The 25022-nt window shown below is 37.7% G+C and overlaps 1 protein-coding gene across 2 annotated transcripts in view; it reads right to left on the reverse strand.

Moving 5' to 3' along the window:
• Window positions 1-21852, reverse strand: part of LOC124709136 (protein ABHD18) — a 180656-nt gene extending 158804 nt beyond the window's left edge. For both annotated transcript variants that reach the window (XM_047240803.1, XM_047240802.1), the window contains exons 1-2: window positions 21183-21852; window positions 21019-21103 (exon numbers count right to left, since the gene is read on the reverse strand). In XM_047240803.1, coding sequence (XP_047096759.1) covers window positions 21019-21103; window positions 21183-21277 — 180 coding nt within the window. In that variant the 5' untranslated portion in view covers window positions 21278-21852. The remainder of the gene's footprint in view (window positions 1-21018; window positions 21104-21182) is intronic.
• Between the last annotated feature and the right edge of the window lie 3170 nt (window positions 21853-25022).

Below are 25022 nucleotides of genomic sequence, written 5' to 3' on the forward strand. Positions count from 1 at the left end.
AATGCAGTAGTTTTTGTTGTAGGACAAGTTTTGTGTCCAATGTAGGTAAGTGGGGGACAGACAAAATTGGGTATGAGAATTGTCAAACATAGCATAAATTAGCCTGTTAGTTCCTACAGTCGATGGACAGTGAGATGCTTGGTGACCTTGTGGAACTGCTCACACTGTAAATTTTAGAGGCACTGCAGTAGCAATGCCAGTTTAAAAAACAAACAGTGCTGCTCAAAAAGCAGCATGAGCAAAAGATGTTGCCATCACAGAACACTGAAATATCAGAAGTGCAAGGCTCATGTTAAAACACAGAAACAGAGAATGACAGCGGTGTTCCAACTGGCCTGGCAGTGAACTCTGAATATGAGAAAATATGGCACGAAAATCTGTACTTTTAATTCGAAATACACAATTTAGATAACAATCTTTTTCATTTACTTCTAGACTATGAGGCTCAGATATAAAGTATAAGGCATACACCTTAAAAATGAAGTGTTTTTGGTGACCTTGCGAAGTAATATTTTTGAGAAATCTCACTCGATAATTAAGAGTAAATACTCGTAGCTGGGGAAGTCATGTAAAATTTTGTAAACGGTGTTGTGATTGCTTTTTAGCTGTATAATTATTTACTTATAAAACAAAATATTGCAATTTTGACCATATAGCCACAATCAAGTGTAAAATAATTGTGCCTCAGCACATGTCACAACCTAAACATCATATGGACATGACATGACACAGAAGCTGCTTCCATTGCATTGTGTTCCTCACTACAACTTCTTGTTTGGAATGCACACTTTGAATTGCATTATGAATATGTTGCTTGTATTCTACTTTATTTTTGTATGCATCCATAATACTGGGTGGAGTAAATGATTTCATATTTGTTTTTGCTTCACATAAAACAGAAGTCACAAAGTGTTCTGTGGACATTTGTTCCTGCTTACAAAGCTGTCTTGAACTACTCAGTTTAAATGTGTGTTAGGTATTCTGTTTATGTTCTACTTTATCTTAGTTTGCACCCTTTCTTGAAGCTACTCCCATTTACTGAAGAACTCCATGTTAGCAGCTTTTGACACACCTGGTATTCATCTTTATGACATCTTGTCACAAAATGAATATGTATTTCTGCTCTGAATGGTGTTGCTTCTTGCAGCTGAGTATGCTTTGCAGTCTTAGTGACTAAGGCATTCTTCTTTGCAAGTGCTAAAGACGCAACAGTAGTCAGCAAATGTGTTCACACATTGTTAACAGGCACTATAGAGAATGCATTTTAGCAGAAAGCAATGTACAACAATCATCCTCTCATTCCAATGAAAATTTAAAAGCATGTAGTATACACACTCACATTTTCATCACTGGATCTACTAAAGCTTACTAAATGTTGTATCATTCAGTATGGTAGAAGCATGTTCACACTATATCACATACAAATATGCACTTCGATGTAGAATATTTTTGCTTCATTATAGTACTTGGCACAATAGCAACATACTATGTTACTAAGACTAAAATGCATACAAGGAGCAACACCTTTCAAAGCATAAGTACATACTCAATCTGTGGCAAGATTTAAAAAGTTGAATACCAATTCTGTCAAAAGCTGTTAAAAAAGAGTTCTCCATTAAATGTGAGAAAGTATGAAAAACGGATGAAATATGCTTACAACAGATTTAAATAGAGCAGTTCACATGGATTCATAGGCAGGAACAAAAATTCTCAGAACACTATGTGATGAAACCACCTTCTGTCTCAAAACCAAATTTGGAATCATTTACTCCACCCAATATTACCAATGCGAGCAAAAATCAAGCACAATATGAGCAATTTATCGCGCAATTCAAAGAGTGCAATACACATGCAAAAGTTTTAATAAGGAACACAATGTTGTGAAAACATCATCTGTTTCAAATGAAATCAAAACAAATATTGACGACTAAAATCATCCAATAAGAAATCAAGATGATAGATTTGGTAAACCTGCAGCACTCCAAGTGGCCTGGCAGCAAACCAAGATCATGTTACTGGCAGTCCCTATATGAGTTTCACCCTTGTGGTTTCCATTCTAGAAACAGTAGTAGCAAGAGCTGCTATTGCATAAAAATATTAAAGCATGGAAAAATCTGCTGCAATGTACGATCTCAGACTTCATTACCAGCTTAACCAGCACTTACCCGTTTTTCAATATTTGACAGCAGTAAAGTAGTATGCCTCACATCTTCATAACTCACAGCAGGTCATGCCTGCTATTTAAAAGGATGGGCGTTCAGTCTTTATCAGGTACTGCCTGCAAGCATGAGCCCTCTATTTTCACTCTTGAGGAACCCATCAACATGCTTGCCCCTACAATGACTGGCATGTACATATTGTGTCCAAGCAATTGTGTATTTTTCTTTTTCTTTCCCAGTTCCCCAATTACCTGGACACCCAGCACATTATAAAGCCTGAGTCAATACTGATGGCATGTCTACATTAGCTTTGGGTGAGCTAAATGATACACTATCATCATCATACAGGCTAACCTGGTACAAAATGCCTTGTGTTAGATGGCTGTGCCTATCACTCTCAGTTTACGTGACGCTACTCTTGACAGTGTGTTGAATACTGCATAATCCTTGGAGTTAGTGTAAAGAGCTGAAGTGCCGACAATGCCAGAAATACCACCTACCAAACATCACCACCTCACTGCCCCTGGATCCATGCCAGAGCACAGTCCATCCCGACAGGACCATAGAGCACTGCCATCACAACTGAGTGACTTGTCCAATCACCAAACTGTCTGTGGTAGCTGGGATCATCTCGCAGCTGCCTTTCATGGTGCCAGCAGTCAAGACACTCAGATCCCATCACTGATGTAATTCAAAGCCATGCACATTGTGCCTTCTCTCACCAAATGCTATTTCCGAAATGAATAAATGTATGAATTGAATCCTTGGAATTTGGACCACCTTCGCTTCCAGTGCGCTACCATTTTTTTAAGCTGGATGGAGCTGATTGCCGTAGATTTGATGCTCCCACTTATCTCAAATAGTAAATATGTTACCGATTCTTTTAGAAGTGATAACTTAAGTTTAACATGTCTGTCGACATAAAAGTTTTCTGGGTGTGGTACCATGTCATAATGTATAAAACTACTGCTGGAGAGTTTTATACATTATGACGCGTTACCACACCCAGAAAACTTTTATGTCAACTGACTGTCTACGCAATTATATTTAACATGTCTTTTCCACTGAATAACAGTTGGAGGGCATTATTTCTGACAATCAACAATACCATTCCCGTGCTTTCACTGGCTTAGCTACAGTATTCTTATTGGCATTTGCTGTCTTCCATGTAAGGTATGACAGTTATTATTTACTGCAATAATAACAGAATTGAAAGGTAACAGTGATACCTAAATATGACTGTTATTGGGTGACAATCCTGCACAGAAGGTGGTTTCATCAGGAAACAGTTGTGAAAAGTAGAAAGATGTACAGATGGTTAACCGCTGGAGTCAAGACTGGCTGCTGACCTCCAACACGTTAAATGATAATGAAATATGCAGTTTTATCCAAAAAGGCCCAAATATGATTAAGTACACCATCACTTAATGATCCTTGGAATCAATCACACAATATAATACTGAGAAACATGAGGCTGCTGAGCACATAAGTTAAATTGTGACAAATGCCAGAGATGTGTATTTTTTTCCCCATTGGTGGTGAGCAGGGGATTTTAGTCAGTCCTCTGGCTGGCTTGATGTGGCTGATCATTATTTTCTCTTCTGTGCCAATACCTTCACCTCAGAGTAGCACTTACACACTATATTTCCAATTATTTGTTGTATATATTCTAATCTCTGTATTCCATTACAATGTTTGTCCTCTATGTCTTCCTCCAGTACCATGAAAGTTATTCCTTGTTATCTTAACACACATTCTATCATCTGACCCTTCTGCAAGTCAATTTTCCCAAATATTCCTTTCATTATCAATTTTGTATTAAAAAAACTATTCATTTTTTGTCTTATTCATCCGCTTAGATTTCAACATTCTGCAACAGCACATCTCCAATACTTTGATTCTCTTCGTTTTGGTTCACCTGCAGTCCGTGATTCACTTCTACAAGATGTTTTGCTCAAAATGTACGTTCTCAGAAATTTCTCTCGCAGATAATGTCATATTTTTTCATATCTAGAGACATATTTTGGTTAGGAATGGTTTTTCATCTGTGCTAATTCATGTGTTATGGCCTCCTCACTTCACACATCTTGTGTTATTTTCTTTACAAGGGAGCAGAATTCCTTCACTTCATGCACTCTATGGTCTTCAGTTTTGATGCTAAGTTTGTCACTAACCTCATAACTGATATTTACCAATACTTCTGCCCATTTCTGTGTTCAGTAACCTGTTCAGTCCATTCAATGGATCCTGTAATACTTTCTCATTTTCAGAGAGGATATCAATGTCATCATAAAATCTTTTGGTTACCATCCTTTCACGCTGAATTTTAATCCAACTTTTTGTTATTTCCTTCATACAGTTTGGGCAGCAGAAAAGAAAAAGTGGATCCCTTCATTATGTCCATTTTAATCTGAGCACTTCTCTCTTGGTCTGCCATCATTCTTTTTCCCTCTTTGTTCTTGTGCATCTTGTGTATTACCTGTCCTTCCCTATAGCATACATCAATTTTTATGAGGATTTCAAACATATTGCACCTCCTTGTGTGTGTAATGCTTTATCTAGGTTGACAAATTCTTGTGTTTTGATTTTTCTTGCATCCATTATCAAGTAAAACATCATTATCTTTCCTAAAGCCAAACTGATTCACTTAACAGATCCAAAATTTTCTTTTCCATTCTTCTGCCTATTATTATGGTCAGCAATTCATATGCATGAGCTGTAAAGCTTATTGTGCAGCAATTATTGCATTTATCTACTCCTCATTATCTTCAAGATTGTATAAATGATATTCTTTCTTAAGTCCAATAGTACAACTCAATTCTTGTAGATTCTTAATAATAATTTGAGCAATCATTTGGCTGTCAATCATTTCAGAAACTCCAAAGGAACATTGTTTATCCCATCTGCCTTGTTTCACTGCAAGTCTTCCAAAATTCTACTGAACTGACTAATACTGGATCCAAACTGAAACCAATTTCTTCTCCTACCATGTTCATGAACAATTCCTTCCCCTTCTAGAGACCTTCAGTGTCCTATCTCCATATACCTATCTCTCCTTTGCATAAGACATTAGCATATTTTTAGCACTCTTAACATTGACAACTTCGCTTTTAAATTTTCTGATTGTTATTTTAATTTTCCTATATACTGAATCAATCCTTTTGACAATCATGCCCTTTTTGATTTCTTCACATTTTTTCTGTAACCATTTCACTTTTGCTTCCTTGTTCTGTGTAATGATTTTCTAAGTCTAGTAAGCATGGGTTTTAAACAGCATACCTTAGGAGCTATGAGCACTACTTCACCTTCAGTACTTTGAAACAACCTTTGCAACCTCTTTCCTTTCCTCATTTTGAGAGATGGTAATATCGACTGAAACAAGAAAAAATGCCCAATAAACATAGGCTCTAAAGTGCATACCTTAAGAGCTATGAGCATTTGTTCACCTTCACTATTGCGAAACAAATCTCTTTTACTGACCAAGCAGCTCTTAAGGTGCGCATTTTAGAGCACATGTTTACTGGACAACTTTTCTTGTTTTGGTCCATAGTATCTCCTCTGAAAATATGGAAAGCAAAGAGATTGCAGTAGTGGTGATTTGTTTCACAGTATCAAAGATTGAGAAGTGCTCATAGTTCTTAAGGTATGCATTTCAGAGCCCATTTTTACAGGACTTGTGTGTTTGTCCCTGAATACTGACAAATCCTCTAGGGGTATACAAGGTGTTTTCAAAAAGTAAGGTGGCTTCATATTTTTATGAAAATATATTTTTTTATTCATCAATATTCATGTTGTCCCCTTCAGATAAAATACACTCATGCCAACACTTCCTCCAATCCTCAAAGCACTTATCATAAGCACTTTTCGGTACAGCTTTGAGTACTTCCAGCAATGCAGTTTTCATTTCCTAAATCACTGAAAATCTTTATCCTTTCATAGGTCTCTTCAGTTTGGGGAACACGAAAAAGTCGCAGGGGGGCCCAATCCAGTGAATATGGTGGCTGAGGCACGATTGTTGTGTTGTTTCTGGCCAAAAAATCTCCCCCACGCAACAACGAATGAGCAGGTGCACTGTTGTGATGCAAAAGCCATGAATTGTATTTCCATAATACCAGACGTTTTTTGCGTATTGCTTCTTGCAAACGGTACATAACATCAAGGTAATACCCCTTATTGAACGTACAACCTTGAGGCAAAAACTCATGATGCACCAGGTCACAGTAATTTAAAAAAAATAGTAAGCAAAATTTTGACATTTGATTGAACTAGGCATGCTTTTTTGGTCTTGGCTCTTGGGGATGCTTCCATTGGGACGATTGGGCTTTGGTTTCGACGTCATAACCATAAACCCATGTTTTGTCACCAGTTATGACCCTTTTGAGCAAATCTGGATCATCATTGACGTCGCTCAAGAGTTCCTGAGTGATGCTCATGTGATGGTGCTTCTGATCAAGATTGAGAAGTTTTGGAACAGACTTCACTGACACACATCTCATACCCAAAACATCTGAAAAATTGTATGACATGAGCTGACCCATATGCCAACATTCTCACCAACTTCTCTTACAGAAATTTGATGATTTTCCAAACCAATTTTCTTCACAGCTTCCACGTTATCACCTGTTGTTGATGTGCTGTAGCATCCAGAGCGAAGTTCATCATTGGCATCTTCTCGGCCATCTTGGAAGAGCTTGTACCACTTGTAAACATTTATTATTATTATTTTTTTATTTTTACTTTGAGCAGACTCACCGTATGCCACTGTCAACATTTCAAGTGTTTTAGAGCACTTGATTCCATTTTTCACACAAAATTTGATGCAAATTCCTTATGCCATTTTTTATAATAAAAAAAAAAAAAATCGCCGAGCACACTAAAACACGTGTATCCTTTCTACCTGTCGTAAACAAATGACATGCTGTACACTTGAACCTGTGAAGATATGTTTGGGACAAGTGTACCAACATAAGAAAAAAAAAAGTTCGATAATCAAATGTACGTTACCCCACCAAATTTGAAAAGTCACCTTACTTTTTGAACAGCCCTTGTTACTACAATGCCAGTCAATTATACAGTAACATTTTTAAGGTACAGCTTTTTCCTTTATATTCCACAATTTCTTACAAATAACTCCAAACGACGACTAGCTGAATCATATTCCAAGACAACATGTTCTACAGTTGCTTCCAAACACTGAGTTTTAAGAGTGAAGCTTCATAGTGAGGAGGTTCTCAAGAATGTAGGACACGAAAGAAAGCAAGAAAACAATACATATTTACACAGATAAAGAAAATATACTGATGTATCTTCCAGAGATCCCAAGTGAAATGGTTCTCATGGATGTGGAATAAGTAAAAGAAAAAACTTGAATATCTCATCATTTATAAGGTAAGAAGGGAAGGAGGAGTGACAGCAAGAAAAAGTGTTGTAGAAGTTTAAAACTAGGTGTAAAGTTAGTTGCAACTAACTAAATGCTGTCTGCTGTCATTCTCAAATACTGGATGAGAATAGTCTCCTTTTTCACCTCCACACCTCTATGAGGTAGTGGATCTTGCTCCCCCAGTGCTTCTTTCCAGAGAGCAAATGATATGTTTACAAAGGTTGGATGAAATTAATCCAGTGGTTTAGGAGGAGATGTGGAACATACATCCACTTTTGTAATACAGATGGACATGTCTTGTCAGCTGGCACTGGGAGTTCTAGTATTGGCAATGAGTAACGCAACACCAGTCTTAAATAATATTAATTGCAATATTTTTAATTTGCAAGTATGCATTTAATTATCTGTCATACTAAAATTAAAATAACTTTTCTAAATACAGATACAGCTACACGAACATTCAGTATCGCTGTATCAATAAAGTAGATTACAATCTCGAAGGTGGAGGAGTAGAACACAGGTGAGAGGAAATGGGCTCAAAAAGTAAGTTACACTTGATTATTCCAACGCAAAAATTTTATTGATTACAGCAGTACAACAAAATATATTGTCACTAAAACATTGTTTTTTGCAATAAATTTACTCCTCATATACTGCAGTCTTTTAAGTGCTTGACAACATGAATCTACTCGAAATGCAAGGCCACTGGAGGAGCATCATTTGCATCTGAAGGTAAATTATCAACCTCAGGAACATTACTGCACTGACAGGTGCATACTTGCACTGTTAAAGTGCCACATGCTGCTGCATATATCAGTGAGAGCTCTGTGAAAAAACATTATGTTGCACCTATTGTGCATTTTGCCTGTCAAAAGATGTTTCGCACTATCATGAAGTTGAACAATGAATCTTCTCAACTTATAACCAACACCTGGTTTCAAAGCTCTGCCCAAAAACAACATCAACATCTACACACTGTAAACCACAGTGAAGTGCTTAGCACAGGGTACATCCCATTTTATCAAGTATTATGGTTTTTTTTTCCATCCCGTTCACGTATCAAGAGCAGGAAGAATGATTGTGTATATATCTCCTTGCGTGCTGTAATTAATTGAATCTTGTCCTCACAATCGCCATGAAACTGTGTAAGGGTTCTTGGAATAGTTTATGTCTGTCTTCAAAGGTCTGGCAATTAAGTTTCTTCAGCATCTCTGTGGCACTCTCCCATGGGTCAAAAAAATCTGTGACCATTCGTGCTGCACTTCTCTGTACACACTCGATAGCCTGTAAATCCTATATGATATGTATCCCACACTCTTGAGCAATATTCTAGGATGAGTTGCAAGAGTTATTTGTAAACAATCTACTTTGTACACTGATTACATTTCTCCACTATTCTACCAATAAACTGAAGTATGCCCACAACTGAGCCTACAAGCTCATTCCATTTCATATCACTACAAAGTTTTACACCCAGGTAGTTGTATGAGTTAAATGATTCCAACTGGGACTCACTAATATTATAGTCATAGGAAACTACATCATCTTGTTTAGTAAAGTGCACAATTTTACATTTCTGAAAATTTAAAGCAAGTTGCCAATTTTGCACAACTTTGAAATCTTATGAAGATCTGATTGAATATTTATGCAGCTTCTTTCAGACAGTACTTCATTATAGATAACTGCATAAAATCTAAGGTTGCTATTAACATTGCCTGCAAGGTCATTAATATACAACATGAACGGCAGGGGACTCAACACTTCCCTCCTGGGGCACACCAAGTTGCTTCTAAATCTGCCAATAACTCGCCATTCAAGACAACTTGTCTAGCAATATGAATCTGCACATAATTGTATCTCTTGCCATAACTCTCAAATAGAAATACAATAATAAAGTTCTCTATGTATTGTGCAATTCTGTCAATTTCTAACTCAAGCTCAGGGTGTATCCCCCTTATTTCATCTAAAGGTGCATTTACAACCAATGCTTCGTTATTCATCTGAATGTGAAAGGGATTTTGGCCACATGCATCATACAGTGTCTCATACTTTAGTTACATGGGATGTTTCCAACTGATGCTCAGCTCTTGTCTCCATTCTGTAATAGAATCCTTATTCTGAGAACACTGGTTTCCCTCTTGAAGGTCAGGATATTAAATGTGTTCTGCACATGAACCACTGTTGCTCCACAGTTGTCATATATTTAGGCGACAAGTGTAACTTACTTTTTGAATTCTCCTTGCAACTGAAACAGAAATGTTACCCATTTCATAAATGTGAATTCAAGGGTAATCAATACATTATTACTAAGTAAATGATATTTCTTATTATGAGGGGCGTTCGGAAATGATTTACAACAGCAGCTTTTTGTATCTTATTTATTAATGAGCAAGTGTCAACGTACATGGGATCTCTCAATACACTCCCAATGACAACACACTGCTGCCACCTTTCTTGCAACTTCATTATTGCATCACAGAACCACTGTTTTGGGGTATTATGCACCCACTGGTGGACAGCTGCCTGCAATTCTTTGTTGCTGCTGATACACTTACCTGATAGCACATCCTTCACATTACTGAATAAAGCATAATCTGTTGGAGTGACACTCAGTGAATATGGTAGGTGTAGCACAGCAATGAATCCCAGCGATTTTGACTTTGTAGTTGTGGCATTGCTGGTATTGGGCCATGTCCTATCGTGCTAAAGGGCATTCCTTTCACAAATGTCTCTGTTGCCTTTGCTGAATCCTACATCTAAATCACGTAAGGGTGTCACGGTACAACCTGCTGTTGACACAACCTCAATGTTCCTGCAGACTGTGGTTTTTTGAAGACGATTTACACTCTTACTTGCAGTTTCCCTTCTACTAGCAAACTCAGCAATCCAGTACTTCTTGACCACATGCCACCATTAAATGTTTACAAATATTTGTTGTTTTTCACTACTTCCTTCCACAAAAACCATATGGTTCATCTTTGTCCACGATAGTCAACTTCCATCTTGTTCATGGCTTTTTCTATTTAATAACAAACAAGTGCTGTCCTTTCACTATACACAGTGTTCACAACTGCCATCTAGTGTACCTACTAAAATTAGTTCATTGTCTTACAAGAGGATGTATCTATAGTTTCAGTGTTATTTGTAAAAGACAAATGTAAATCATTTCCAAACGCCTTTGGTGACAAGTGTGGCTACAATCGTTTTTGTTGGGCAAGAAGACCATTTTTTTTCCTTGTTTAATGTTAATAGTTGGGATCACCTGCACGAATATAACTTAATGCATCTACTCTCAAACAAAGTAATTATGTGTATCGCATAGAACACAACTATTTTTAGAACTGGGCAAAAGCAATATCATAAGCTCATATATCATATATGAACAGTAATTAATCACATTTCCAAGATTTTGCTGGGCAAAAATCTTGTGTTTTTAGTTATTCTAAATAACTGATTTACAATTTTTTCAGTCATTATCAATTTATGTTCTGCAATTTCTTCTCCACAACTGAACCAAATTACAGACATTCATGATGACACCCACTGCACATATTTCTTATTCTAAAATATCTAATCCGAAAATCGATAACCATATTCTTTTCTGTGAACCAATGCCCATCAAAATTCATTCAATTTTTTATATTTTTATTCTGTATATGAGATTTAATATAATCACATTTAGTGTAGGATAATAAGTTACATAACTCCGACTTCAACTATGGAGAAAAAATAATATTCGCACAATTATTTTTTCCAACATGTTCACAATCAGTATGTATCAAACCCCCACCATAGAGGCTACAAAACGAATAATGTATCCACTCTTACAAATTAGCCAACAGTCAATAACATTTAACAACAATTTCTTATATTTTGAAAGAACTATTATCATAGCTAAGAATGAATCAAATTTTACAGCAATAACTTTTTTTTTACATTTTAAGAGAATCATTGTTATATCCCTTTTTTAATGTCAAGAAACATTCGGTCACTACTTAAATACAGTTGCAGCTCAGGCCTGTAAATCGAAGTAGGCATACACTGATGAGCCAAAACATTATAACCACTGCCCTCTACGGGATTGAATGCGGCTTGGCGGCTTTATGTGCATGCGATGTGGTAAGGAGTGTAGTTAACAGACGCAATAGTGGAAACGTTCTAATGATGATACAGCCCTTAAATGGGGAAATCCAATTACATAAGTGACTTCGACAAAGGCTAGATCACTATGGCCCAGCACCTGGGAATGAGTTGTCTTTGGAACAACAAAGCTGGTCGGTTACTGCTGTAAGCATCTGTGGAAAGTGGCTGAAGAATGGTGAAACCATGAGCAGTTGGAAAGATATTGGATGTCCACATCTCACTACATTACGTAGAGATTGGAGGATTGCTGCATTGTCAAGCAGGATTGGTGGCGGTTTGTGGCAGATCTAATGACAGAGAAGAATGCTGGTGCAGCCACAAGTGTTTTGGAGCACATTGTCCAGGACACACTGTTGAACATGGGGCTCCACAGCAGGCAACCCACACAGGTTCCTATGTTAACCCAATATCGACAGGACCATTGAGACTGGACTGAGGATCAATGCAAATGTGTCATCTGATCAGATGAATCACGCCTCATGTTACACCAGCTTTACGGTTGTGTCTGGATAGCCATCATTTTGGTCAGTTTGTTTGTTTATTTGTTTAATTGACTGGTGTTTCTTTAGGGTGGAAGACAGCTGAGGTCATAAGTGCCCATGTCATAGCTAAAATGGTCAATTACTGAATCAATTTGAAGTTGATAATATAATCAGCATAATCGACTGGAGCAGAGGAATAGCAATGATCACGTCCCCTCTGAGGAGGTTGCTCAAATGGTTGACAAATATCCTATTCCATATTACTACGATGAATAAAAAGTAAAATGTGATCTACAGTTTGTGCTGTATCTGCTAAAATATCTGATACTTCAGATGGCAAACGTACATTAATATAAACAGTTCTAAAAATGGCACTGGATCAGAAAATGGCATACTGTCAATGGTTGGTTGCAGTAACCACAGAATGCTATGGGTTCGCCACTTAACAAATGACTGAATGAAAGGACAGTACCCAATACACAGCCCAGCTGAAAGTATCTCCTCACGATGAGAGGGGCAACAGGAAGTTGTCCAAGCTGTTGGGAAGTGTTTAATTTCCTCAAGTTTGTTCCCATATATTTATGTTGGAGTGACAATTTTACTAGGTGCAGCAACACAGAGATCATCTGAAGCGACAGAACAGCTGAAAGTCCTAGGTAATTGAACTGCAGCCTTGGCAGCTTCATTTCCTGATGCTCTGATGTGACCAGGGACCAACATGAACATCACAGTGGCTACATCATCAGAGAGCAAGTGGAGGCATACTTAGATTTTTTGTACTAAGGGATGGTATGTGCATAGCACACAGAGGCTCTGGAGGGCACTAAGTGAATCTGAACATAATACACAATCGAGAAGTGTGTTATCGGATGTACTGGGTGGCTCGATGAAGGGCAAAAAGCTCTGCAGTAAAAAAACAAGCTCTGGTCCAGAAGCTGGTATCTAAAATGTTTGTTGCCAATGACAAGGGCGCAACTGACACCACAGTTGATCTTGCAGCCATTACCGTAGATGAAGGTGCTGTCTCGAAGTTGAATGCAAAGTTAGAGAACCTTACAGTGATAGGTCAAATCTAGAGTAATGTCCTTGGGAAGCGAACTAAGGCCAACATGAATGGAGTTTTCTGCGCAAAGCCAAGGTGGTGAAAGTCTCTCATCCATCGGGAACACGGCAAGTAATGTAAGGTTGAGACTCCAAAGCAGTATACAAAAGCAAACTCTGGGAGGCAACAAAGAAGTTGCACTAATCCCATATTGGTGTTCACGAGAGTCATAAAAAAAGGATGCATGGGTTGGTGGTTGGACATGGAGGAGACAGACAGCATGCATATCTGCTGATGAGAACATCACATCATTATGAGAGAGGTAATTTGGCAGCATCTACATAGAGATTCATAACTGGGCTACTGTAGAAAGCTCCAGAGGCCAAACATATACCTCAATGGTGGATTGTATAGATGCAGATGAGTAAACGAGACACCTATAGACCATTTTTGATTGGACACGGGAGTTCATTCTGGTGAATGCTCTAAATATGCACCACGCATTGGATGGCACAAGTTGGTGGTGGCAGTAGCATGGTATCGGGGACATTCACCTGGGTTTCCATTATATTTGTGATAGTAATTGAAGGCACCATGACAGCTATGAACTACATGAAAATTATTGTACAACACCTGGATTGCTTTGTGCTTGACATCTTCCCCAGCACCAGTGGCGTCTTCCAGCAAGATAACTGTCCATGTCACAAGGCCAGAATGATAGTACAGTCATCATTTTTTTCTATTTTCCACAGTTCCTTAGTTGGTTCAAAATTCGTGGAGGTATTTTCCATCCAAGCAAATAATTTAAGACTGTTTGTTTATTGCCATACACATTTTGTTTCTTTTATTTGTGAAGCATTTTCAGTGGCCAGTAATACATGCTTCTTTTTATACATATAATAAACTTATTATGTGGTGGTTGCAATATGTTACTATGTTACATTCTGTTTTTTTAGGCTGGAATCAACTTTTGTAGCATAAATTTTGTGATGCAACAATATCTTTCAGTATTACTTATGATTTCCAGCACTGTTAGCCCATGTGCATGGTCCTGGAGATATGTTCATGAGTCTCCATGCTCCAGTTGGCCAATTTCCGACATTCTTCCACCCACATTTGATTCAACACATTGCATACATCACTTGCAAGTTGTGTTGTCAACTGTCGCTGAGCGTTCATAATTCATCCTTAGTTTGTTTTATGTGTGTGGTTTGACATTTTCGTTTGTCGTGTGCGTGCATGTGTGTTTTTCTTTCTTGAGTGTGAGTGTGTATGTGTTTTTTTTAATGGATATTTGTTTTGTTTTATATATACACACACATACAAAGATGATGTAACTTACCAAACGAAAGCGTTGGTATGCTGATAGAGACAATAACAAACACACACACAAAATTCAAGCTTTCACAACCCATGGTTGCTTCATCAGGAAAGAGGGAAGAAGAGGGAAAGATGAAAGGATGTGGGTTTTAAGGGAGACGGTAAGGAGTCATTCCAATCCCGGGAGCGGAATGACTTACCTTAGGGGGAAAAAGTACAGGTATACACACGCGCCCCCCCCCCCCCCCCCCACACACACAAAAGCAGACATGTCTGGTTGAGTTTTTGTACTATATGGGTGTTGTAAAAATTGTTTGTGGCTATGAGTTGTATTGTTTGTAACTGTTTCTCATAGTTTTCTTTGCTGATTGGAGTTGGATGAAGTGTATATAATTGTGTTTGTGGCTGTTGACTTTCCGAAGATGTCGAATGTGTATTTATTGTTGTCTCTCTTTATTGTCATATCCAAGAAATGTATTTCCTTTCTCATTTCTTTTTCCATGGTGAACTGAATGTTTTTATGTGTATTGTTTATCTCTGTACAAAGTTTATCACAATTTTCTCCATTGGTCCATCTGCCATATAGATTATGTCATCCACATACCCGTACCAGTAAACAATGCTTTCCTTTATGATAACTGTATCAATGTGTTTTTTTGTGGTTGATGAATATGTTTGTCAATGTTCCTGATATTGGGGATCCCACTGGAAGACCACCTGCTTGTAAGTAAAATTCCTTTTCAAACTGGAAGTAATTTTGGGATGTGATTGCTTAGACGGTTTTAGTTATTTCATTAATATTGTCTTCAGGTAGTTTGTTGTATGTCAGTAAGTTTTCTTCAATTTGTTTTATTGTGTCTGCAGTGAGTGCTGAGGTGTACATGTTCTCTCTGTCAAAGGAGACGAGTGATCCCGTTTGTGGGTTGTGTAAGTCTTTTACTTGTGTTTTTCACTGTTCTGCTGATCTTCATTTCACAATGTGGCATTATGATTTTGTCTATTTGTTTTTCCATGTGGTACGATGGTTTGTTCATGAAATTAATAACAGGTCTCAACAGAATAGGGGGTTTGTGGACCTTGGGTTGGCTTTTGACTGTTGGTGCTTTTGGGTTCTTCTGTGTGATGTTTTTGTTAAGCTGTGAGTATGTGTTTGACCCAGAATGTAACCATAATAAATAATTAATGAATCTTCATCCCCCCCCCCTCTCTCTCTCTCTCTCTCTCTCTCTCTCTCTCTCTCTCTCATTCACACACACACACACACACACACACACACACACACACACACACACACACACGCGTTAAACATGACAGTTGGCAACACTACACATCAAAAACACACATGTGATGTATGCAATGTGTTGAATCAAATGTGGGTGAAAGAACATCAGAAATTGGCCAACTGGAGCATGGAGACTCATGACCACATCTCCAATAAGACACACATGGGCTAAAACACAACAAAATGAAACATAGTAACATACTGTAACTACCACATAATAGATTTATTATATGTCTAAAAAGAAACATGTATTACTGGCCACTGAAAATGCTTCACAAATAAAAGCAGCAAAATGCATATGGCAATAAACAGACTGCCTTCAATTATTTGCACAGATGGAAAATAGCTCCATGGATATTACAGTGGTTTGAGGAGCATTATAGTAAATTCACATGGATTCCCTTACACACTAAAGCAGATGGATCAACTGGAACTAGAAAACACCATAAAGTGCTTGGTGAACACGTAATTTACGTGAACTGCGTGACTTGTGTGTTGTCATCTGGTCCATATACCTCTGAAAATATACCAATTGCTTGTGAAATCAATGGAACATGGAATCGCTGCTGTACTGTGTTCCAAAGCATTTCTGAGAAAATTTGGAGAATGTTGCAGATAAATTCCCTGACCGTGCTTTTGTAATAAGTAGTGGCTTTAGTTTGGTACCCTTAGAATGAGACAGTCGTCTGGTTAAAACTGGTGCCAGATATAGGGATTCATGCAATATCATTCTGAAGATTTTTATGGAAAAATACTTCATCGAGATACAGAACCAACTCATGTCCTTGACCTCCTAGTAACTAACAGACTCAAAACTTTCAAACCACTTAATGAGCTGAGAATCCATGACCACAGACCAGCTATAGCATTAATGACTATAGAGGCAACAAGGAATGTTAAAGAAGGTAGAAAAGGTTTTGTTTAGCAAGAACAATAGGAAACAAACTGCAGTCAACCTCAATCAATCACCTCTGAGGACAAAAATGTAGCATATAAATGGATATAATTTGAAAGCATAGTACATTACACCTTAAAAATGTAAGTGCCGAGCACGGTTCTGAGGAACAGGCAGACCCACCATAGTTCAATGGCCACGTCAGAAAGCTGACACAGAATTTCGGCAACTGTTTGCATCCTGTTTACTGAAAGGTATGATCATTTCCATCACTCAAAGAACCATTTAAATGTAGCCCCCTGAAAATGCATGTGTCCTGCACCCTATACGTCAGCCTCCTGCCCTCATCAGGAGCGCAGTCAGAGTGAAATGGCGGCACATTACCAGTACCACTGGTCACTGCAAGCGCTGGCAGCTGAGCCAACTCCGTAAGTCAGCTGTGCTCCTGGCAGCAGCAGTAGGCTGCTGGGAGCAGTACCACTTACAGGTTTCCGGAGGGGGTGGATACATAAATGAAATCACTCAAGCTCAGAGGCTGAGTGAAAAATATTCACATAATAGACATAACAATCAGTCGGCTGTCTCTCATTCAGTGAAACATCTTGAACCTGGACAGTGAGTGAGACATAGATGTATAGCTGATGTGGCCATAAATAATAGTTTCATTCTACTGAAAAAACTGATGGAACGAAACTGGACGGTTGTCCCATCACTCCTCACAATGAAGCGGATGGCGACAGAGACAACTGCTGTACTGAATTCGGTCTTCCAAAACTGTTTCACTGCATGTGATCATAATATAGTTCAATCATACAGAAAAGCTGAAATGGCACACACTAAGGTAAGTCACCATAGAATAGAAAATCAACTAAAATTGCTCTGCTGTGACCGGATCCAGCGAGATAAATAGGATTACTGAAAATCCCAATTCAACCACCTCCAAAAACACTGTGTACTACACAGGAAAAAACCAATGCCATACTAAAATCACTCACAAATGAATTAGAAAAAGAAACATCAACCACTAGATTGCACCACCATATCCTCTAACATGCCCTCTGCAAACGCAATCCATTTCACAAACAACATGCCTCTAGGATGTCACACAACACAACATAGTTACATCACATGTGACAGCAGATGGGTGACCCCCTGTAAGATTCTAAATGAATTATGTTAAATAATTTGCTGCTCTATTAGCAGCAATATCTTGGATGTCATTACAGCAACGAAGAGTATCAAGCAGTTAAGGCAATCCTATTTTCAAAAACAGGTTGTCAGATGCACATAATTAGGGGTACACTTTGGTGGCATGAATCTGTTGCAGAATTAATGAAAACATTTCGTACTAGTATATTGTGACTTTATTGGTGAACAAAAGGCTACTCTACAGAAATCAATATGCATTCAACAAACAGAGATATTGTGAACTTTGACTCAAATTGCTTGTTCACAAGATCTAGAGGTCAGGTGTGTTCCTTGACTTTCATAGGGCATCTGAACATTTCTACAGTACCTGCTTCCAACTACTGTATGACATTTGGGATGATTCAGGACTTTTTAGTAGATAGAACTCAACATGTTGTTAATGTGATTAAATTAATGGATGTAAAAGTATTAGTGATTATCACTGAATTTAACAATAACTGTAAATTAACTATGTGTAATGGTCCACAGAACCTGAAATGCAATATTCACATAAAATTAGCTGTAGGAAAAGCACATGTTACACGGTCATAAAACATAATTCATCCATGGAAGATGTGGCAAACAAAACACCTGTTTGACAGATTCTGGAGTACCGCTCATCAGCCTGGAATGCTTACTAGGCTGGATTAATACATGAGATAGGTAAGATCAAACATAGAACAGTGCATTCAGTCAGTTTAGTCAGTTACACACATGCTAAAAAAAAAAAAACTGGTAGATATTACAGGAGACTTATGTCTTGTGAAATGACAACAATGAAAATATAAGAGAAATTGGAGCCCATATGGAGGCTCGTTAACATTGTTCTTCTCACACATTTTTTGCAAATGGAAAGGTAAAGGGAGAGAATGATAAGAAGCACTCTGTCCCACAGATTGCAAAACGGTTTGCAAAGTATGTACATAAAAACATGTTAAATTTAAGGACAGCAAGTATAGGCCTACATGCCTTCTTCGACTGCCAACTGAAGTAAAATTGCTTCTAAGCTGTAATTTCATGGTCTCAAATTTTTTTCAGGAAAAGGGTATCTGGAACACTTCTCGAATTTTAAAATTAAAATCATGAAGACAGTTTTTCAAAGAACTTAATATTATGACTGCTCAGTACTTCATTTGTGATGGTACGCGACATTATGCTGTACCAGTACCTCTTATGGAAAAAAGTGTTAAAATAGTACTTTAAGATATCAAAATGTCAAAAAAGCACCCTGTTGCCCCAGCCCCCAGGAAGTCACAGTACCACGGCCTCTCTTTTTACAAATCAAGCACTGTGACTGTTCCTAGCCAATGTGTTTACAATAGTCTAATTCATGTTATAGTAAACCCCATTAAGTGTTAATTAAGGCTGTCCACATACATCACCAGAACATGTAGCAGATGATGGGCCATATGTTAATCTGACTAAAGTTCAGAATAGTTACAAACATATTATCCACACTTCCTCTAATAAAATCTCCCAAAGTGCCTAGTCAGTGTCTAAAAAGGAAGTTCAGAAGACAGTGGGTACATGGATTCAAGTAAAGCTCAAGAAGTGCAGGAGTGTTTCATAGGTGCCCTGATATGAATTATTGTCAGTAACATAATGGAATACAGTAAAATTTAAAGTGATATCTCCATCCATAGGTAATACAGACAATGGGATACAGCATGCTGAAATATAGTTAATAATAAATTGATACCTGATACAAAATCATTTAATGTAAAAATGTAAAGCTTATGGATTCATGTTTTTTAAGCTTTACTTGGGTAAGGTGCTATTAAAGCACACTTTATTAATATACTTTCTAGATGTCTATAAAGTCTCCATTTTGTAATGAAAATATAGTTACGCATAAATATGGTCAAAGATCAGTCTTGGTCAGCTGCCCAAGTGCAGTGCTGTAGAGACTGGAGAAAAATCAGCTTATTAGAGAAATGTAACAGTAGGCCTATTTACGTTGTTTTCTCCTACTTACTGAATACACATTTTAACTTCTGAATTACATGCATGGATTTGTGGCACTGAACAAATATGTAAATAAAATGCTGGAGGGCCTCTTTTTATTCATTCGGTCAACAGAGTGAGTGAGTGTGTGTGTGTGTGTGTGTGTGTGTGTGTGTGTGTGTGTGAGAGAGAGAGAGAGAGAGAGAGAGAGAGAGAGAGAGCGCTGTATCATTAATTCTATATAAGTATTGTGATTGAACTACTGTATTCAAAGATTACAATAGGTCTGTTCTATAAAATAACATTAAACATCCACAAGTTTCTCTTTACTGTCTGCCAGTTATGTAGTGAACAGTTTCTTCTCATGGAAACTGGAGACTTCCACATGAGTGCTTCATAAGGTGAAGCATTTACGTGGATTTGCTGGTTGGTGACCGAAGGCTGTTTCTCCCTAATTGTACTATGGTATAGGCCTAGGGATATTCAAGATGGTCAAGGTGGGGATTTGACTGAGCGACTTTGAAACTTCACAATTTTTTTCTAATAAAATAATGTGTTGCAGAATTTGACATCTGGTTGTTGGAGCAAAATGAAACAGGCATGAAGTAAGTGTGTACAACACTCTTATTATAGCATGTTTTGGCGCACATAAGAATACAACATGAGCCAGGAAATATTTACATTAACATACATATTAAAGTCTATGGGCGATCCACATACAGTAGTTTACAGCAGGAAACTTTTACATCTTTTGGATAACATTATTTTCAACCTAGATAGACATTGCAACCACTTAGGAGGTGCACCAGACAATTTTATGCCAGCCTAAAGAAGTAATGACTAATTCGTGGGCTTTGTAATTTTGTAGATGCACTTCGCAAAAATGTAGAGGGCTAGTACAAAATAACAAAGGCCACAAATTCGTCATTACTTCCTTAGGCCGCCACAGAATTACCTGTTGCACAACGTAAGTTTCATATTAGCCGCAAGTCCTGCTGCCGTTCTGCAGGGAATTTTTTTTTTCTTTTGCGTCAGTATACATTACAGTTTATCATTAGCAAACAACAATGCACATTTAAAAAAAATCCCTATTGCAAGTCAGATAACCGCATGCCTACTTTAAGGCACATGTTTTGCAAGTGTAACTGTAATTCACGAACCACTGAGGAACGTCGTTACTTACTTTGAACACAGATACGGGATAATCCGGGGGTACCAAGTTAAAACAAGATTCTCGCCTTGAAACCACTTTTCTAAATTCAAACAGCCTGGAACAAAACAAAAGTTTTGATATCTGTCAGGCGCAACAAAATCTAAGGGTAACAACATACTTTTCCTTGTTTTTACCTTTTCAGATTTTCTGTGTTCCCCCAACCTTTCGTAAAAAATTTTGTCTGTAAAATATTTCGGTAAACACGATCCAAACGACTGCTAGCAGACATATTTACAACACGTAGTTACGTGCACCGATCGCAGCAATATGTCATGTTACAATCGCATTTAACTTTATGATAACAGAACAGATGCTACTGCACAGAACTACAAACAGGCAATTCGAGCAGACGCTAAGCCTGTTGTTCACACCCGAGGCACATCAGGCTCTTAACACTTTCTCGTCAACACGAAGATGTTTTACTTTTTTGTCAATTCTACTTTCCAGCAGTGCAAGAAAGTATCTTCAAGCGACATATTAGTCGTCTATTTTAATGTATTTTCCTGTGTATCAGCCACACATCTTTCAGTGAATCTCCCATTTATCCTTCAGTAACTTGTCGCAAATCGCACATCTTTCTCCACTCATTGTCAACGAATATCCATTTATTCTACTTAAAGTTCTTTTTTTTTCCAAGAAGAGCGCTGGCGGGTACTATCGCTAATCAATCATTTCGGAACACTGACTTCCCGGATCTTTCCGCTAATTTAATTATAGCTATCTTATCATTCGTTACGTGGCAAATAGAGTAAAACTCCACACAGTTCTCAGCAGCTGTAATTTTTCAAAGAACTCCGTACTTTGGAACGAAACCGAAGACGTCTTCGGATTATGAGCAATCACGTTTGGCGTCTACCTTACACATTCCTTTTCAAGAATATCTCACTCTACATGAACTGAAGTTTCCTTTCTTAGCCATGAAAACACCAATAAACTACGGTAGGAGATTCGTTTAAACTTCACTATTACTCATTCTACTAGTAGTGCGATATATAAGGTTCACTTTCATATTTATATGTACATGTGTTAAAAGACAATGTGATGTCAGGCTTCCGAGATTCGCCAACATAGATGTAAAATATGATTTCCTTAAAAAAAAGGTGTATTCCAAAAATTAGACTCGATTTTGATTAGCTTGCCTTCACGAATTCGGATTAACTACTCATGGTTGCCCCATGAATAGTCCGACTAGTCATTCTATCAGGGCGAGTTTTTTTTCTTTTTTTTTGTTGTAATAAATTCTTTCAATTTGATGACTTTTGTAATATTGTACTTTATCAGCACATAAATCATTTGATGAACAGCAGGTACGTTATGATGGGCAATTAATCGACATAGCACTACTATGGATTATGTCACACGATGTTATTGCAAATACGGATGTGGTCACGAAGACAGGGATGTTCAGGCAGAGACATAATTAGAGACGATTAATAATGTACTACATTTAATAATAACAAGAAATAAAACATTACAACGTTCGACAATACGAATTATACATGAGATGAAGAAGGGACTGAAAAACGTATGATGAGACAAAAATAAATTATTCAGATAGTTAAGGGAGACCAAAATTTAATTGTGATGAGGAGCTGGAATTCGATAGCAGACAAAGGAAGAGAAGGAAAAATAGTAGGTGAATGTTGATTGGGGAAAGAAATGAAAGAGGAACGCGTCTGGTAGAATTTTGCACAGAGCGTAACTTAAAGACAATTCAGCTGGCCATCATATTACGTCACATCAAAACATTGTGCGATGCATTTCAAATGGTGGTATCCGCACCGGCTGTCTCGTCATGTCACATCACAGCACGCCACTGTCAAGGCTTATCGGGAAGAAAGTTTTGATGGCTGACCTACCGACATACATGTATATTTGTGACTGACCTAATCTGCCCATTGTTGATCACGTGACTCTGAGGCTCGTTTCCTCCCGATGCACCGCCATGCACACATCTACATATTACGTTTCGTTGTGGTTTGCATGGTTGATATCAGTTGTTGTTCGTTATTTTTAGTCACTTGTTATAAACTGTTTCGTTTCGTTATTTGTAATTTTGTAGTAATTGACGAAAGATTAATTGAAGCAGTGAGGCAGCAGTCTAAATTTCATAATAAGGGCTTACTAAATTTCTTGCCATGTACTACATTTATGAACCGAGTGAGGTGAAGCAGTGGTTAGCACACTGAACTCATATTCGTGAGGATGAAGGTTCAAACCTGTGGCCAGCTATCCTGGTTTAGGTTTTCTGTGATTTCCCAAAATCACTTTTGGCAAATGCTGGGATGGTTCCTTTGAAAAGGCATGGCTGACTTCCCTTCCCCATCCTTCCCTAATCTGATGGGACCGATGACCTCCCTGTCTGGTTCCCTCCTCCAAATCAATCAACCAAACAACCACATTTATAAAGTGGATTTTTATACATGTCGATACTGTATTTAATATGTTACAGTGAAATGGATTGCAATATCGTTACAACTTGAAGAGAAAAAAGTACTGTGGGTAGATTCAGATTGAGCAGTAAATGGAATGCGTACGCTGTTAGGTATTTGTAGTGTTTCGTAAAGAAATGGAGTGACACATGCAGACACTGCAACAGTGGCAGAATGCTGTTTTGTGAAGTATACAGCAAGTAATGTATTATAGCTGTTTGTTTAAATATGTGATACATGCTTGTTGCAGGGTTATATAGTGTTAAGCAGCTCTCTGCATCATGTGTGAAATATTTTGCGTCAGTGGTCAATATTTATGTGGTTTCACTAGCAAACACCACTACAAATAAGGCACTTAAACTATTAAAAGCCAAATGCACGATGTGAAAGAAAACCGGTAAATCTAAAGGGAAAGATATTGAGAGAGATATGACTACTGGAGAAAAAGTTGCACAGGACAGGCGACTAAACATTAAACAGGCCAGTTTTCAATGTCACCATGTTCCTTTCAGTAACTCTGGGTGCAATTTGACGTCATAAATTTTAAAAAATCGGAGCTTAGACTTTCTAAAATAGGTATAAAATGTAGATTCCTCTTCCTCAAGCTCTTTGTATAATGTGTGCCATTCCTCTTATGTACCACGTATCTTGGTGCCACACTTTTTTGTGTTGTTTTGCTCTTGTCTTTCTTCTCCAAAGCTGTCTCTGCAAGTTGCAAACTATTTGAGTGTAATAAATGTCATTGTCTCACAAATGTGGACTCCAGCATCCATGTCTATAACTACTGCATTGTGTGTAGGCACTTAATGTTTAAATACATATGAAAATCATCTGACAAAGATCGCAGTTACCATGAAAAAAAAAAGGCAGCTGAGGACAGCCATGCAAGTTGAGATCACGTGACTTGAATTGACTTGATGTTCTGCATCATGACAGACAGTGTGAATACACCTTCATGTGGCAGTGCCATGACAGCTGATGTGAACTGACCTTAACATTTACTTTAAGAATCATGAATGCAGGTTGTGTATGTGGAATAAACCTGGAGACGCTGAAAGATTTTAGACTGATTATATAATGCTAAGACTGAGATTTTTGCAAGATTTTAAACTGTAAAAGATTTTCAGGGACAGATGTGGACTCTATTCATAATTTATTGGTTATTAACTATAGATTAAAACTGAAGAAATAGCGAAAAAGTGGAAATTAACTAGATGGGATATGGGTAAGATGAAAGAACCAGATGTTGTGAGTTTCAGAGGGGACATTAGGCAACGATTAACTACAGCAAGAGAAAGGAATACTGTAGGAAACGAATAGGTAGCGTTGAGAGATAAAATAGTGAAGGCAGAAGAGAATAAAATAGGTAAAAACACAATGCCTTGTGGAAATCCCTGGATATCACAGGAGGTTTTGAATTTAACCAAAAAAGGAGAAAACTTAAAAATGCACCAAGTGAAGCAGATGAAAGGGAATGCACAATGTCAGTCATCTGTTACACAATGTCAGCTTACAAATGTATTTAAATATACAGTAAGTACA

This window comes from Schistocerca piceifrons, chromosome 7, assembly GCF_021461385.2.
Source record: "Schistocerca piceifrons isolate TAMUIC-IGC-003096 chromosome 7, iqSchPice1.1, whole genome shotgun sequence".
NCBI lineage: Eukaryota > Metazoa > Arthropoda > Insecta > Orthoptera > Acrididae > Schistocerca > Schistocerca piceifrons.